This window comes from Gadus morhua, chromosome 11, assembly GCF_902167405.1.
Source record: "Gadus morhua chromosome 11, gadMor3.0, whole genome shotgun sequence".
Taxonomy (NCBI): domain Eukaryota; kingdom Metazoa; phylum Chordata; class Actinopteri; order Gadiformes; family Gadidae; genus Gadus; species Gadus morhua.
In genome coordinates this window covers 7,211,367-7,227,763 of record NC_044058.1, presented here as the reverse complement: position 1 = coordinate 7,227,763, position 16,397 = coordinate 7,211,367, and the positions used below count along the sequence as shown (strand labels likewise).

General features: G+C 44.0%; 1 protein-coding gene across 4 annotated transcripts in view; it reads left to right on the top strand.

Moving 5' to 3' along the window:
• The window catches only part of rprd2b (regulation of nuclear pre-mRNA domain containing 2b), a 38,432-nt gene that overhangs the window by 17,803 nt on the left and 4,232 nt on the right, over positions 1–16,397 (top strand). For 3 of the 4 annotated variants that reach the window (XR_003978530.1, XR_003978529.1, XM_030370469.1), the window contains exons 2-9: positions 10,838–10,967; positions 13,287–13,531; positions 13,969–14,021; positions 14,127–14,253; positions 14,384–14,559; positions 14,832–15,114; positions 15,226–15,486; positions 16,203–16,370. Coding sequence is in view for 2 of the 4 variants with exons in the window: in XM_030370469.1 (XP_030226329.1) it covers positions 10,838–10,967; positions 13,287–13,531; positions 13,969–14,021; positions 14,127–14,253; positions 14,384–14,559; positions 14,832–15,114; positions 15,226–15,486; positions 16,203–16,370 (1,443 nt within the window). In the remaining 2 variants the exon portion in view is untranslated. The remainder of the gene's footprint in view (positions 1–10,837; positions 10,968–13,286; positions 13,532–13,968; positions 14,022–14,126; positions 14,254–14,383; positions 14,560–14,831; positions 15,115–15,225; positions 15,487–16,202; positions 16,371–16,397) is intronic. The other variant, XM_030370470.1, reaches the window with a different exon arrangement.

The window sequence follows — 16,397 nt, the reverse complement described above, 5'->3', positions numbered from 1 at the left end:
ATTTGTCTCTGCAAGCTGTTCCAGTATGTCATGCTTCAAATTATGTTTTCATCTGGGTGAAGACAGGGTTATTTAGATAGATTTTCAGTCGGGTCACGGTTCGGTCACGGTTCGGTGCATGGATTTACACGGAGAATCCACAGTATAAGAATAAATTAAACTGGTGTGCGAATTAATTAATGTAATGCGGAACTAATGTTATATTTACACCAGGAAAGTCCTTTAGTTTGGTCTCTTTGGTCCGGACCAAATAGTGTTTATTTCTTGGTTCGGTGCGGTTCCTCAATGCAATTTTCGCAACAGTCCCAGAATTTGACAACAAACCCACGTGTGCAAAGATCGTTCAATCATTGGACAAAAATGTCTGGGGCGGTGTAAAGCATTAAATTACAAAAAGGGAAGGGAAAGCGCCGGTGAAGGTGAACAATGATCCAGTTGATATACATTGATCTGTGGATCAGTCGTACTTCTCCCTCATCGTGGTGCTGAATGTGTAAAATGCAACGGCATTTTTATGCTTGTTTTCCAGAAGACATTTTACGTGCTTTTGTCGGACCATCGGGTGAAAATGAGTAGTGGCTCAACATAGAGCAAAGGGGAGACGGAATTTCTATTGGATATCTGACCCATATCCCTCGTCCGGCCGCGCCCTGGCCAACGGATCAATTGGACAATAGGAAAATAGACCATTGCCCAACCCTAGCATCTGCCGATAATGATCCGTGGACGATCAATCGGTTCACCACTGAAAAATATTCTAGTTAATAGGTTGCCATCTTCTGTCTGGAAAAATAAGGGACAGGTTGACAGTGGCCTAATGTCCCGGGGGGAACAACCTTGGGGGTCCCTCCAGGTCCTCCAGACACTTTATTCCGCCATTCTGATGAATTCGCAGGTAGCTGTCTTTTCATGATGTCAAAGAGCCTTTAGTATACTATTTGACGTCACAACCAAGGCACTAGTGGTGAAACGGATCAGTGTGTCCACGGTTCGGTTCAGATAACCGTTTTGGGCCTCGGTTTCGGATATGGTTCGGATTAGGATCATGTCCGTGATAGTAAAAAGGCAGACTTTTTTTTGACGGAGGGTTTGGGGGAGAAACACAAAAATGAATGAGACCCACAGGCTATTTGCAATGTGTTAATTGACTGCAATCAGACAACTTGCAAGGCTTTTTTGTGCAATAAATGTTCCCCTAAATGCATTTGAAAACATGGTGCACTGAGTGTAACATGTAAGGGATAACGGCCGACGAGGCTTAGAACACTGGCGACGAGCGCAGCATGAAGCCAGAGTTGCCTCTACCTGTCCATTATTTCCATCGAACCGGTCGACCTCAAAGGCCGTTATCCCGCTTATCACCCGTTTGTATTTATCTCCCGTATATTTAGAATATAATTGTATCAATTACTTTCTTTAAATTTAGGAATCGTTTAAAGCCCAGTTTGTTTTGAACGCTTACAGGCTGAAGGGAGGGGCGGGAAAAGTCTCATTGGCTCGGGCAGCACTGGAGAGAATGCATTCCGCTGGGTCCTAAACACCCTTTGGTATCGGACGTAGGCTACAGTAGGCAAAATACGCTACATAAGGCAATGCCTTCATGAAACCGAAATCCGCGGATCTCCAGAATGCTCCGAACTGTGGTAAACGAACCGAACGGATTCGGATACAATTCGAATCCGCTGCAGGCCTACAAGGCACACTGGTGGCGAGATGGGCGAGGCTGCTCTGCTAGGGCAGAAGCAGTGGTTGATATGGAGGTTGGCGCCCCAGAGAGGGTTGTGCTTCTTTGGTACTTGTAGTATAATGCCACGGTGTGTTTGGTTCCTTCTGAGCAACGGGGGATTTTCTTATTTGCGTCTGAGAGCTGGTTAAGCTTCTAGGACACTTAAAGTAGTGTGTGTGACAGTGGAGGCTTCTCCATTGAGGAGAGGGAGGAAGATCCTCCTTAACATTGTTGAGAATAAAAAAATGTAGATTGCCCAGACTACTGAAATTAATTAATGCCCTCCGTTGACTCCCATTCATTTCCTCGAAAGTACTGGCGGCCGGTGAATAACATGGGTTTCAATGAGGAGGAAACTCCTCCTCTGAGTGGGTGTGAACTTAAGGGGTCTGATTCGCGCAAAAATCTATTCGCACTACCAGGGCTCCAGACTAACTTTTTCACAGGTAACACTGGTGCCACCTAGCTTTTCATTTAGTAGCACCAAAACAAATTAGGTAGCACCATATTTTTTTTGTGAACGGGAGTTCCTCTTTAGTGATGTTGTAGGCGGTGTTAAACTTGATGATTATTTCTTCATTCTCCGCCGAGCGATTGCTCTCATCTATCCTATTAAATGAGGTGGGGAGGGGCTGGGAGCTTCGTGTGATGCAGCGGTCCCTGCACGTCTTGTGCTTTTGGCTTTTGTTGTGTAATTTTAATGACTGAACTTTGAATTGTGTATATCAATTTACAAAATGTGTCCTGCCTGCAACGGACGGGCCACATGTCCTGCAGTACACAGACACCATGGCTTGTCCCTCATCGTTACCACGGGAACTGCACCAGCCATTGTTGTTGAAAACTGTACTTTTTTCTTTTCTCCCCACTGCCCCCCGCCTTTTTCACCAACTTGTCGCTTCCTCTGCTAACCCTTCTCCACCACCAACAACAACAGTAGGGGTGCAATGGATCACAAAACTCACGGTTTTTGAGTCACGGGTCGGATCATTTTCAGATCAACAGCAAAAAAGATAACTAGACTAATGTGACTTTAAATAAATCTTCAAATGGGTAAAAACAAAATAAAGTGAAAAAATAGGTAATAATCCTGCTTTCTTTAAGCATAGTCAATATTTAAAAAAATTGCAATCTGAGCCATTATTCCTTCTTCTTTTTAACATGGATAGTAAATAATCCCTAACCCTGGATTTACAACTTTAAATTCAGGATGTCTGCATTGCCTGGGGAGAGTTTAGAGTCTACACTCTCCCAAGACAATGCAGACATCCTCATCTTCTTTCTTTTTTTCATCAAGTATGGTAGCGAAAAACAGTTTCTGTCGTGTTTTATTTGGCATTTTGTAAATCCATTGATTTCGGTTGGAAGACTCATTGCTCATTGCAAGGGTCATTTCGCTCGGTTCTAGCCCTACTGTTGATACGGAGAACCGAGCGAAAAGACTACAACCAACCATAAATATGACCGGTTCCGTTTTCCGGTTAAAAAACAACTTCTTTTTTATCAGCCGATCCGCGGATCACTTGCGTCCCGAACCGTGAGGGTTGATCTGTACGGATCACGGGAAACCCGTGAACCGTTGCACCACTAAACAGCCTCATTTGTTTCCTCTGGCACATTTTTTTTCTTAAAATAATCGAATATCAACGCTTCATATTGTATCTGCTTTGTTTACTTTTTTGTGCGTGCTGCGTGCGCAACAAGACTGTGCATGTGTAGTGTGCAGACCATAGACTGTAAAAGGTGCAGACAGACAGGCAGTCAGAGACAGGGAGCGAGAGAGAGTAGTAGACTCGCAGGAATGAGCCAGAAAGTACGATTTTATTATCAACCACAACCGCGGGAGTGGGGAGAGAAAGAAACAAAACGTTTTGTTTTGTTTTTTCAATCGTCCTCCTGCTAGGGCTGGCCCGAATTATCCGAATATTCGAATACTCGTTCGGAAAAATAGTATTCGAGGCCTAAATCAGTATTCGGATTTTTATTTTTTCACGTACGTGACGTTACCAGAGCGAGGGAGGCAAACTATAAGCGTCAGCGACACCTTGCAGAGAAGCGAGAGAGGTGGAGGAAGAATAGATATCTTGTTTCCCTTTACTTTATAACACATTAGCGGGATCTCTGGAGGAGAAGTAATACTTAAAACCTTAGCTTAGTTGTTTGTTTACGTTCGCTGTACAGCGCCGCGCCAATGAGCGTCTTGGGAATACCCGGTCAATATAATGGACATAATATGGACACATAAGACAATCAATATTCGGTATTTGATATGGATTTATTGTACAAATTCCCTGAAAAGATGCACGTTCCAGGATGAATTGAAAAGCTCCCGTAAGGGCTGAGATGGCAGAGAACAGCTGATTTGGAACGGAGCAACAGCTGTTCGCTTTCACGGGGAAAAACTAAGGAACTTCAACCTACTTACTAATTAACGTTCAAAAGCTATTAAATCTTCAACAAAATATGCAGATACTGTCAAAATCGGTTCCAGGGAGTATATAGGGATTATTAATGTTGTTTTTGATGGTGTTTTTTTCTGGAACGAGTATTCGAATATTCGCTCGGAAAAACCGAGTATTCGAAGCCTGAAAAATGGCCTTCGGGCCAGCCCTACCTCCTGCAATTAGCACCGGTGCGACCTCATTCAATTTTAACTCGCACCTTAAGAAATTAGGTGGCATTTGCGACCTAATAGGTCGCACTCTGGAGCCCTGCGCACTACGCTAGAACCAATAAGCAGGATCCCTGGCTGGTGAGCAGTGTTGCCAGATTGGGCAGATTTCCTACCCAATTGGGCTACTTTTAACCACGTTAGGCTGGAAAAATTATCATTGGGTGGGGAATCTGCCCAATCTGGCAACGCTGTTGTAGCCTGGCTACGCCCGCCTAAGTACTTCCACTCAATTTGATTTGGTTTTCTGGCGCCGCCACAGCGGCGCCCAATCAGCGAACAGAGGGCGTGTCTGAGAACAATGACGATAAAGTCGTGCTCCAGTTTGAGTTGTTGTTGTAGGTCGGTAGTTGATTTACAATGTGCAATTTTTCCCTGATAAATTAAATTCGATGAACAAAACCTGCAGCTGTCGTTGACGGACATTTTCGTGCAGACGCGCAAGGTGTTTGGTTTGTGTACAACCTGCGCGTGATTCCCGGCGCATGACATACGTCACAACCAAACGTTAGCGATTGGTTATGGCAGATGCAGAGTGGCACTGGGCAGATCCAATCATTTTAAACTTCAACAGACACCCGCCTTCAAGTGAGTTAACGTTTGTCAATTGATTAGGTCCAGACTCTCTGTACAAATGAAATGAAGTGAAGTACGAGAGTCTGGTAGAACCAGGCTAACGCTGTTGATAACAAACCCGCTCTGCATTGCCGCTCAGTCGCAGGCCCTGTCCGCACAGCCGAAACGGGCGAAAACCATCCGGTTCCTTTTTATGTTGTTCAGGAATATCTCCGTAAAGACGGAGTGAGCGCATCTAGCCTGCGTGCATACCGCCTGCGTGCATACAGCCTGAGTGCTGTATACAAACATTCAGTCACGTGGAGATTCAACCTTTTCAATTGAGCAGAAATACTTTTTAATGTACCGTTAGTCATTAAATTGAACAAGGGGCTTTATTTAAAGCTACAAAAATAATACAAATAAAATAACAGCCCCCCAGCTGGTGGCGGGCTAATGATGTTATCGTTCGTGTTTCAGGCGTCCACACGAATCCTAACACGAAACCGCATAGGTCCGGATAGACTTGAAACAATTGTAACTGAAAATAAACATAGCTAAATTACAACCATTAACTTCAGTCATTGAGGGCAAAAATAGGCCCAGATTTTTTTATTTACTTTTACTAATCAGGAGTAGGCCTGATTTGACTAATGGGCTTTGCATCCTTTCCTTCTGCCCTTTTATTCCATTTCAAAGACATGCTGCCCACCAGCTTTCAAATTACAGTGATGCAGCTGGTGGCTTTGTATCAATTTTATTCACATAACTACCCCTCCCTACTATTTTGTAGTTCACTAAATCACCCTGAAACAACTTGAGTCTCACATATTATGGATGGGCCGATCGACGATAGATGGATTCCATCGTCGATCGTCTGAAGTTGCTGATAAAAAGGCGATAATTATTTTTTAATAAATTTTTAACTTTTTTTTTGAAAAACAGCGCTGGGGTAGCTATTTTTACAACTTAAAAAGCCCCACAAATTGTAATTGAAATTAACTGGCACAGGTGGAAAACGTACTATGTAGCGCTGACCTGCCGTATTCACTCACTGCTGCGAGAGGAGAGGGAGGGGCTCGAAACCTATCGGTCTGCTCGCACGGCGAAATTACATCAAACCCCGCTGCACCATTTCCGGGTCACAGCTGTGGTACCTGAGCTGTGTTCGAAATCGTTCCCTATTCACTCACTCACTATTCCCTACTGTTCATGATATAGTGCACTACATAGGGAATCCAACAAACGAGAATTCGGACGCTACGCGTCTAACCCTAAATTATTATAAATAATTCATATTATAAAATTATTATAAAGTTCCCCCCCCCCCCCCCCCCCGATAGTATCGACTATCGGCGATCGCTAGGGGGCGCTATCGGACGATGGAAGCTTGTAGACGATTGCCCAACCCTATCACATATGCCGCCATACACCAACAGTGCAAGCAGGCCAATGGCAACCAAGCGCGCATTCCTTCCTCCCTCACTTTAAAAACCACCAGCCACCACTGGTGTGTGTGTTTGTGTAGAGCCCTGTCTTGCCAGCAGTCCAAATCCAAACAAGTAACGGTACTTGTGTACTCACTTTTGTGTTTGCGATAGTTTCGAACAATGTTCACGTATGTAAAGTCAGTTCAACCAGTATTATAATCTGTGTGTATCATTCACACTGGAGCTCTACAAGCAGCCACTTTTGCCGCTTTTCCACAGCATGGTACCAGCTCGACTCGACTCGGCTCGCATTTTTGGCGTTTCCATCGCGAAAACATGGTATCTGGTACCTGAAGTGGCTGCTTTTTTTAGTACTGCCTCGCTCTAGGTTCCAAGCGAGCTGAGCCGATGCTAAAAGGTGACGTCGTCAGACGGCCGGCCACTGATTGGCCAGAGAGTGTGACGAAGTCACGAGAGCGACATGGCAACCATGCTGGTAACAGCCATAGCAGCGCCGCAGCCAACATATTCCACTTCAACTTCTTCAACATGCCAGCTAATAATGCAAACACGAATACCATCGCGTCGATGTCCTCCATTGTTGTTATGTGGGTTCTGTCCATGTGTGGGTTGCGTAGGTGTTGTTTGCGTCGCGTACAAAAATACGTCACAGCCCTTTCGCGCAGCCGACCCCGCCCACGTCCAGGAGGTACTATTTGCAGTGGAAAACGACCCGTGCTGCTACCGTGTCGAGTCTTGTCGAGTCGAGCTACATGTGCGGTGGAAAAGCGGCATTAGTAACCTACATTTTACTCTTGTAGCTGGACACACTTAACAGAGATTGAAATGTTATCCATTGAGGACCTTCTGCAATGTGAGACATATCGGGTAACAAATATTTTTGTTGGGATCCTTTTTGTAGCTACCTGTGAATAAATATAGACCGGACTGGTTCTAGAGAGGACTGCTGCTGCCAGAACCTCTCTTTGGCAGGTATTCACCTCTACCCACCTAGACAGGACCATGGCTTCCAACTCTAAATATCTACCGGGGAACCATTATCTTTCTAACTTGAAATTATATGCATTTTCAAACTGCATAAATTGCTATTGAGATGGGAATATTTTAAATGAAATATAATATGGATCAAAAAGATGTCAGAGAATCTTTAAGAGGAACGCATGGCTTTCTAGGGATTACTCAATAGCCTTGGATACCGTTACACCGTCGTTATACCGTAATGGCGTCGTACTGTAATAATAAGGCCAATCAAATAATTATGCTATTGTAATGCAACATAGTGCAAAGAGGTTGAATACACGTAATTGATTATTCAGGCTCAGCACCATCTTATTACTCAAGTCAACTTTTTTTGGAAAGTAGCATACTTGGCATTGAGATGAATTTGAAATTGTAAAATAATATTAAATCAATACTTATTTCGCGATAGCTCGTTTGAGCAATCGCGCACAAAGTACATTTCAAAGTTGACCGGCCCACCGGAAAACTTCCCGATCTCCAGCCCGTTGTCTATGCTGACTTAGGGTGCGGTATGTTCAATATTAATAAGGTTGAGTCAACAATCGTTTTGGGCAGGTGTGTTTGAGTGTCTTCTGTCGTTTCCAACCTTTTTGGAAGGAGGACTAAACCTCTTAGGATTTCATGAATTATACCTGAATTGCTAACTGGATATGTTTTTAGAAATTGGATAGCTTAAGATACTACTGCCTTGTCTTATGAAATAAATGAAACCTTTGTTTTTAAAAGCACTGGTCCGCACAAGGGCAGTGTAGCAGTTGCTGCAGCGCTGTGAGATGGGCTTTCTAGATACCCCTGTACTAACAGCAGAAACATAACAATTATGACCACCCGCAAAGAACGCCCGGACATCAGCCAATCTGGTGCTCTGACTCTGCCTCATGCCACCGCCTCTTTGTTGGTGAAAGCAGCCTGCCAATTTGTTTGGCAGTGAATGGCGCATTTCCACTGCAGGGTGCGGAACGGATCGGATCGCAAAGGTGCGGGTCGGATCGCGTTTCCACCGCCAAAAGTGGGCGTGACCCGGACTTTGCCGTACCCGTTCCGACCCCATTTTAGGGACTCCTCCGTTGCGGTACCCAAAACGAGACCAGACGCCTGAAAGGGTACCCTGGAATTCTAGCTACACCCCCCCTCCGTTGATTGGTCGACAGATCGTCACTTCCGGGTGACGCGGGGATAAAAACAAACAAACAGTAGCCTCGAGGTATTATTCTTTACAATTAACATGTCGCGTAAAAAGCTTGCTTGGGCGAACAAGGAGGTGGAGACGTTCGTCTGCATTCTTGCGGAGGAAGACGTTGTTTCCGATGTTTACGTAGCTGCCGCGGCGATCGACATCCGGCCTACCACAAAGGGTACTGTCGGCGGTGGAAACGCGACCTCGGAACTGAGCTGGGCTATACCGCCCCCTCCCTACCGCCCCTTTGCGATCCGATCCGTTCCGCACCCTGCAGTGGAAACGCGGCATAATACATTTTTCTGTTTTTGTTTTCTAATTGAAATTTCCTTAATTTAAGAATACCATACTGCTTGCTAGCTATTAGGAGCCCTAATCATTTGGCCCTTTTAACATTCAATAATTGTAAGTGCTCGCCCCTCGGTCTCCAAATTCGTGAGCTTGTGCAGTGACATGTAAACAGTACACAGTCTGCTTATGCTGCATTCAAACCAGTTAAAGAAACACACCCTCCCACACTAAGCCCCGTGATTAATTGAAATGTTGCTCTGCATTCAGAATTCCGAGTCATCACAGTAGCTACGTTTCCATCTAAAAGGTGATGCGAATCTATAGAAAGTTCGCAAAAAAGTAATTCGAATTAGGTGCGTTTCCATCATGTGGTTGCAGCGAAATAGGGTAATGACGTTACACGTTGATGTCGGCAGGGTTGCTATGGCTGGTCGTTATGCGGAAATCGGAAAGACTGTCGGTCCTGTGTGTTCAAAGTTTGCTACGTCACAGCTGTTTCGAAAAGTGTGTTTCCATCTCCCATTTTGCGAATTTACTCTCTTTCGCATTTCTCAAAAACCACCTCAAGCGAGCAGATAAACCTTTTTGCGAATTAGAGGATTTTTATGCAAATTTTGGTGTTTCCATCACCGTTTACTGATTCGATACTTCAAAGTTTGCATAAAATCAGGGGGATGGAAACGCACCTAATGACTATAACACAGCCACTGTATTCGCTCATCATTCCTGCTGCACGTCCCAGCCTCTTGAGTCTGTGAGCATGGGCAGTGGCATGTAAACACATGATCAAAACCTTTGCGTATTGGTTTGTTTTTGGGCAATTGGAGAAAGCTACCAGTTCTTATGTGCTAACCTGGGTTTGACAAAACAAATATACAGCTTGAGGAGCTGCTAAACGCTAATATGGAATATAATGGATGTCAATTGATAGGCAACTGCCAATTTGAGGGTGCGTTTGGAGGTGAGGGGTGGAACCAAAATCATGGCTGATTCATATCTCGACAAAGACGATGTATACACTCTACCTGGGCTCTTAACAGACAGTCTAAATACTTTTAGCTATCCGCGGAGCCGCTGATCTGTCACCGTTCTCCGCCCTTTTGGGAAGTAAAGAAAATCCTTTAGTTCTTTCCTTTTTCTTATTTAATGTTGCATGCCACTTAAGACGTAGCATCTTTCAGTCATGATGACTGCGACTAGTTTTCCAAATCGGCCCCTGCCACTTTACGGCGCTTGTTTTCACCCAAAAGGGGTCATCGAGGCTGTGACAACAGGAAAGTGACGTACGCCTGCTTTCATCTATAGCTCTAATGTGAGGGTGAAAAAACAGAATCACACATCTCCAATAGCCGTTCATGTTGTTTGGAAGCTGTTTTAAATTTTTAAAGGTTAGAAATATATTGGATATTGAGGCTGATCTAATCTGAAGACAAAATCAGCGGTATGATTCCCGTGTGACTAGCGGTGTAAACCTTCCAATGGGACAGGCCTACCGAACGAAGTGGTCAGGCAGCAGCTCTTCTTTAGTCTATAGAACCCTCGTTTGGTTAATATGAGGAAGTGCCCTGCTCTAAACAATAACCAAACTAATACACAATTTAACCAGAGCGGTCACACTACAAGTGTTCAGAATGGATTACGGTCACTGTTGAGAAGTGCATCCAGCTAGCTCTACGACAGTAAAAAGCAGGTCAAACACGTGGCTACCAGGTCCGCAAAATGGTTGTGGTTCCAGTGAATTGTATTATTGCTTAGGATGCCCATCCCTTGTTTAAATGTAAATTTCATTTTGTGTCCATGTTGAGCATTTTCTTCTTGCTAAGTGAATATCTAATTTGCATAAACAAAGATTCAGAGAAAAATACCTTTTTCTACATTTGGCCGTGAAGAAATACATGTACTTTGAGTGGCTCACTAATTCTCCCTCTTCATGTGTTTCTTTTCAGCGGACACTAATCATCGCCTGAATCTCTTCTACCTTGCAAATGATGTAATTCAAAACTGCAAGAGAAAGAATGCTATTGCCTTCCGTGCAGCCTTTGCAGAGGTCCTACCCACCGCAGCCTACCTGATCAAGTAAGTAATCTCACAGAAACAGTCGGTTCACATTCACAACTTTGGCAAGTGTTGAGAGTGCAGGATAGTGTCGTGATTAGGGTGTTTGAATCCCACCATAAACGTTCTGCCTTCGAGGGCCAATGTCAACCACCAACCTGTAGGGATCCTTTAGAAAGATGCCTAACCTTTACCTGCTTCTTTATTTCACGTTTCCGCCATGTGTACACTATTCACTGTTGGCTAACCAGAAATATGATCAGGAATACATTGCAAGTTGATATTTTGGTATGCTTTTATCACTTTATTAATTTGTTTTCTTATAAACCATTTGGTGCCCCGTGTGGCTGATGTTGCCCAGATGAGTGCAGTGTCTGTGAGGATCATGTGGATGTTCTGCGGTGACCGCGGCCACTAATGCTTTATAGTGTTGTCGGTGTGCAGTGGCTAATGATGCTTCCCTCTCAGTGGAATAATAAAGTTAATTTATCAATCAAATGTAAACCAGGTTACTGAGCAGTGGGCAACCGGCCCGGTCAAAGCCTCGCTCCGGACAGCAGCTTTCAGTGTGAGGAAAATTGATAAAAATTAGGTTAATATCTCTTCCATAACTCTATGCTGAAGTGATGATTTAGAATGTTTTTTTATGCAGTTTCTTCCATAAGTCATGTTGGATGGACAATGATCTGCAGCAATGCTTCAGTCACTTCACTAACAGGCATTTCTTTATGTAAAGTTATGTTTGTATATTATAATGTATTTACATATACACAAGCAGTTTAGAGGCAGCATTTAAAGGTGTTTATTTGTTCATGATGTTGAGCTACAATGTAGTCGGGGTAAAGTTACGTGAGAGGGGATTGATGTCATGTTAACAAGATAAATATTCTAAAATAAACATATTTTCAGAAATAGTTAGGCACCCTTCATGCGAATGACAGCATGGCTGCACCTTTACATTTTTACCCTTAGAGCATTTAGCCAACACTTTTATATATATATATATATTTTTTTTTTTCTTCCCAAAACGACTTGCAAAACTTACGAAAAAGCAAGCACATTTGTCCAAAGAAAGAGAAACAACAATAACTCACTGTGGGTACACTAAGGATGTTAGAAACTGATGTCAGCTAGGTTCATTAAACCATTCCCCCTATATATATTTATATATATTTACAAATTTATAACCTTGTTATATATAACAAGTAAGGGATAATCGTCTCGGGCGGTAACCCGTTTATTCTACTTCTTGCTTGCCAACATAATAAAACAATTCAAATACTTTAATAATTATGCTTTTCTTATTCCTATTGCATTTTTATTAAATGTATTCTCTGTTTGAGTTCATATCCCTCAAAAAGTGGTCCCCTTTAATTACGATCGATCAAACATGTTTTGGACACCTCGAAGGGCATTATCCCGCTTATACCATGGTCACTTGCCAAAGAAAATAAATTAAGACCATTAATGTATATTTTCATGCGTTTTCACAAGCCATAATTTAGTTTCCCTGGTTACGCCTGAGGGTTTGACTAATACCTGGAACAATCATTACCCTCCCGTAAGGTTCTTATGCAACGGATACATTGTTCACTCCTCCAGTGAATAGGACAGACCTTAGATACGACTTGGCAACGGGAGGTATTCTAGTCTGCTCAGCTATGAGTCAGAGAGATAACGTTATGGGAATTTGTGGAAATATTTGCATATTCTAAGTACTAGGAACAAAAAAAATAGAAAAAATAATGTTGATGAAAATGTTAAGTGTTTTATGGTGCCTCAAAATGAAGAATGGAAATCAAAGCATTGTATTAGGAAATAGTTGCAACCATATCACTATCTCTGTTCTGCAGTATCCTTTGCTGTGTCTGCTTGGTCATTGCTAGGGAAGGTGCATTAGTAACCTATGCTGTGTCTCTGGTCATGGCTAGAGAAGGGAAGATGCATTAGTAACCTGTGCTGTGTCTGCTTGGTCAAGAAGGTGCATTAGTAACATGTGCTTTTTCTGCTTGTCATGAAGGTGCATTGGTAACCTGTGCTGTGTCTGCTTGGTCATGAAGGTGCATTAGTAACCTGTGCTGTGTCTGCTTGGCCATGAAGGTGCATTAGTAACCTGTGCTGTGTCTGCTTGGCCATGAAGGTGCATTAGTAACCTGTGCTGTGTCTGCTTGGTCATGAAGGTGCATTAGTAACCTGTGCTGTGTCTTCTTGGTCATGAAGGTGCATTAGTAACCTGTGCTGTCTGCTTTGTCATGAAGGTGCATTGGTAACCTGTTCTGTGTGTGCTTGGTCATGAAGGTGCATGAGTAACCTGTGCTGTGTCTGCTTGATCATGCCTAGAGATGTGAAGGTGCGGAAGTCCGTGGAGAGGATCTTCACCATCTGGGAGGAGCGGAGCGTGTATTCTGAGGAGCTTATCACCCAGTTCAAGGCCGGACTCACCAAAAAGGACCGGGAGAGGGAGCGAGAAAAAGAGAGGCAGAAGGAGAAGGAGAAAGAGAAGGAGAAAGAGAAGGAGAAAGAGAAGGAGAAGGAAAAAGAGAAGAAAGAGAAAGCGAAAGAAAAGGAGGCTCAAGCTCCACCAGGTTGGTTCATGGCCGCTAGTCACATGCCTTGACTTAGTTGAGTGTTGATCATTTTTGTTCAATATGTTTATCGTTAATATAATCTTATAATGATTTTAAGATTAATTGCACATGAAGGGAAACGTATGAAACGTATTTGGTTGTTAGATTTTTTTTATTGATAAAATTCCACAAGATTGTTATCGCATTAATATTCTGCTTGGCTAAATGTCATATCAGTTGTAAAACCTGACTGCAGCAGCGAAGAAAACGGCTTCTTACTGAATTCACTGTGCTAAAACTTTGAGATATCACTTCTTATTTCATAAACATGCATTTGGACTCGCGCCATTGGTTAATCCGTAATGAGCGAGTGACCAATTGATTTGAAATCTGTTATATATAAATAATACTAATGTTTTTGTCTGACAATACCATGTGTTTATGCTTCCATCCAGCTCCAGCCAACCCTAAGGCAGCCCTTAAGTCAAAGATAGTGGCAGAGTTCACCGTGAGTACTCAGCTTGCTCTACCATTATCTTATTCATTAAAATGCTGATGTATGACAGGTTGTTTCTGTCCATGCTCTCACCCCGTGCTTCTCCTCTGCCTCCAGCCCAGCTCGTTCATAGACCAGCTGTCGCTGCACAAGAGGGCGATGGAGGAGGAGGCGCTGAGGGAGAAGCAGCTGGAAGCTCTCAGGGTGGACGTCTGCAGCAACGAGGCCCTCAAGAGACTCAAAGGTGTGTTACCCCGTGTGCCTCTCACCCTCCCCTGAAGCCCTCTGTGCCCTTCTCACCCTCCCCTGAAGCCCCCTCCGCCCTGCTAGCATCCCGTTTCCTGAATGCTCCTGCTCCTCTGTTGCGTCTCCAGACAAGGCCGGCGGCAACAAGTTTGCCACAGACTTCGAGGAAGGCAGTCTGAAGCTGCAGGAGTTCGTCAGCTTCCTGGAGGAGCAGCTGCCGACGGGGCCGCCCCTGCAGGACGCCTTGGGGAACGCAGACATCTTCTACGAGATGCAGTACAAGGAGGTCAAGATCGTGGCCAATGTGAGTGGGTTTAAAACCCGTCCCCTTTGAATGTTTTCATAAAGCATGAATACTTGGGAACCGTGATTATTGATTAGTTAGTTTCGCTGTCATGGATATAATACAATAAAACAAGTTTTCCACTTGACCTGCAATGAATGAATCAATTGAGATCCACACAAATATTAAAGTTAGCCAAATAAAAACATTTAATTGTACATTGCTGTTTTCTTACTATTTGATAAATGTATATTCGTAGTCATTTGTACCCGTTATGTCTTGGTGTGCTCTAGGCGTACAACGCCTTTGCCAACCGCGTGGCTAGTCTGAAGAGGAAGCTGGATGCCCTCAAGTCGTCCCTGCCTGGGCCCGAGGACTCTCCGATCCCCTCCCCCTCGGAGGACGCCCCGTCGCCGTCCGGCTCTGACTCCCCCTTCATGGGCTTGGTAGCCAGCAGGGCCCCCCTGGACCCTGACCTTGATGGCAAGGCCATGGACGAGGGGGACCTGGTCCGAGACAACAGAGACCCAGAGGATATGGACATGTCTGACGAGGAGGGGGACTCTAGCAAATCAGGTTAGTGGAACAACCCAACTCTCTTTAGTGGTGTTCCCCATGGTGCCATGTTAGTGATTTGGTTTGATGCATGGATGAAACTATAAACTTGAATAATATTACTTTCACCAGTTGATGAAAAGACAGGGAAGGCATCCCCTGCTGTTTCCAAGACGACCAAAGTGGGCGTTCCATCAAAGCTTAATCTCCCAGACACCACAATGAAGTCTCCCAAGACCACTCCCCCTGCCTCGGCCCCAACGCCACTATCCCCGATGGCTGTCACTCTCCAGAGCACCCCCACCACGACGCTGGGGGTCAACCTGGCCAACGTGGACCTGGGGAAGATCAGCTCCATCCTTAGTTCCATTACCTCTGCCATGAAGAATACAAGTATGTGGGATAGTATGAAAAGTGACCCGAATGTTTATACTGTATTTGTATTATTTATAGTATTCAGTGTTTCCCCCAGCACTGTATAGTTAAGGCGGCCGCCTTAACAACAATAGGGCCCCACTTTGACTGCCGATTATTAAAAAATATATATAATAATAATATATACTGTGTGTGTGTGTGTGTGTGTGTGTGTGTGTGTGTATATATGTATATATATATATATATATGTGTGTGTTTTATAAATATTTTTTGATTATTATGCATTAACAAAGTACAAAACTCTCGTAGGGAAAGAAAACATACTTCCATCAGGTACAACATATAAAGTGAATAATGCATTGGTGATTCTGTTCCAAACAATAGTCGTGCAAACTGAAAATGTGAACTGAACCCCCCAACCCCCCCCACAATGTCGAACACCAATGTTATTTCCCTTCAGTTACAGACTGTTCTTTATGTTGATGTATTAAACTTAGCTGGCATTCAATGACTAAACATATACACGAGAAGCATCCAGACTTGTAGGCCACATTTGTTTTCTTTCAATCAGTAGGCCATGTCAAAATAGCTGATTGATTGAAGCAGGTAAGAAACACAATATGAAGCGCCATGATTAAAGTGAGCATGCATTTAGGGAACATTTGATGTTTACGATATTCAACAATGTTAATCTTAACTTAAGGCCAGTGTTTATGTCCCCCTCTTCCTATCAGCAGCAAGCCCCTCATCTCGGCCCTCTCCTGGCACACCCACTACGCCTTCGGGCCAATCAACAGCCTCCAAAGCTGCCCCACCAAGTCCCGCCCTGGCCAGCATCCTGTCTCGTGTTGACATCACTCCCGAGGGCATACTCAACGCTCTGACGAAGACCAACACCTCTGGTGTGCAGCACACAGGTCCCCTTGTTT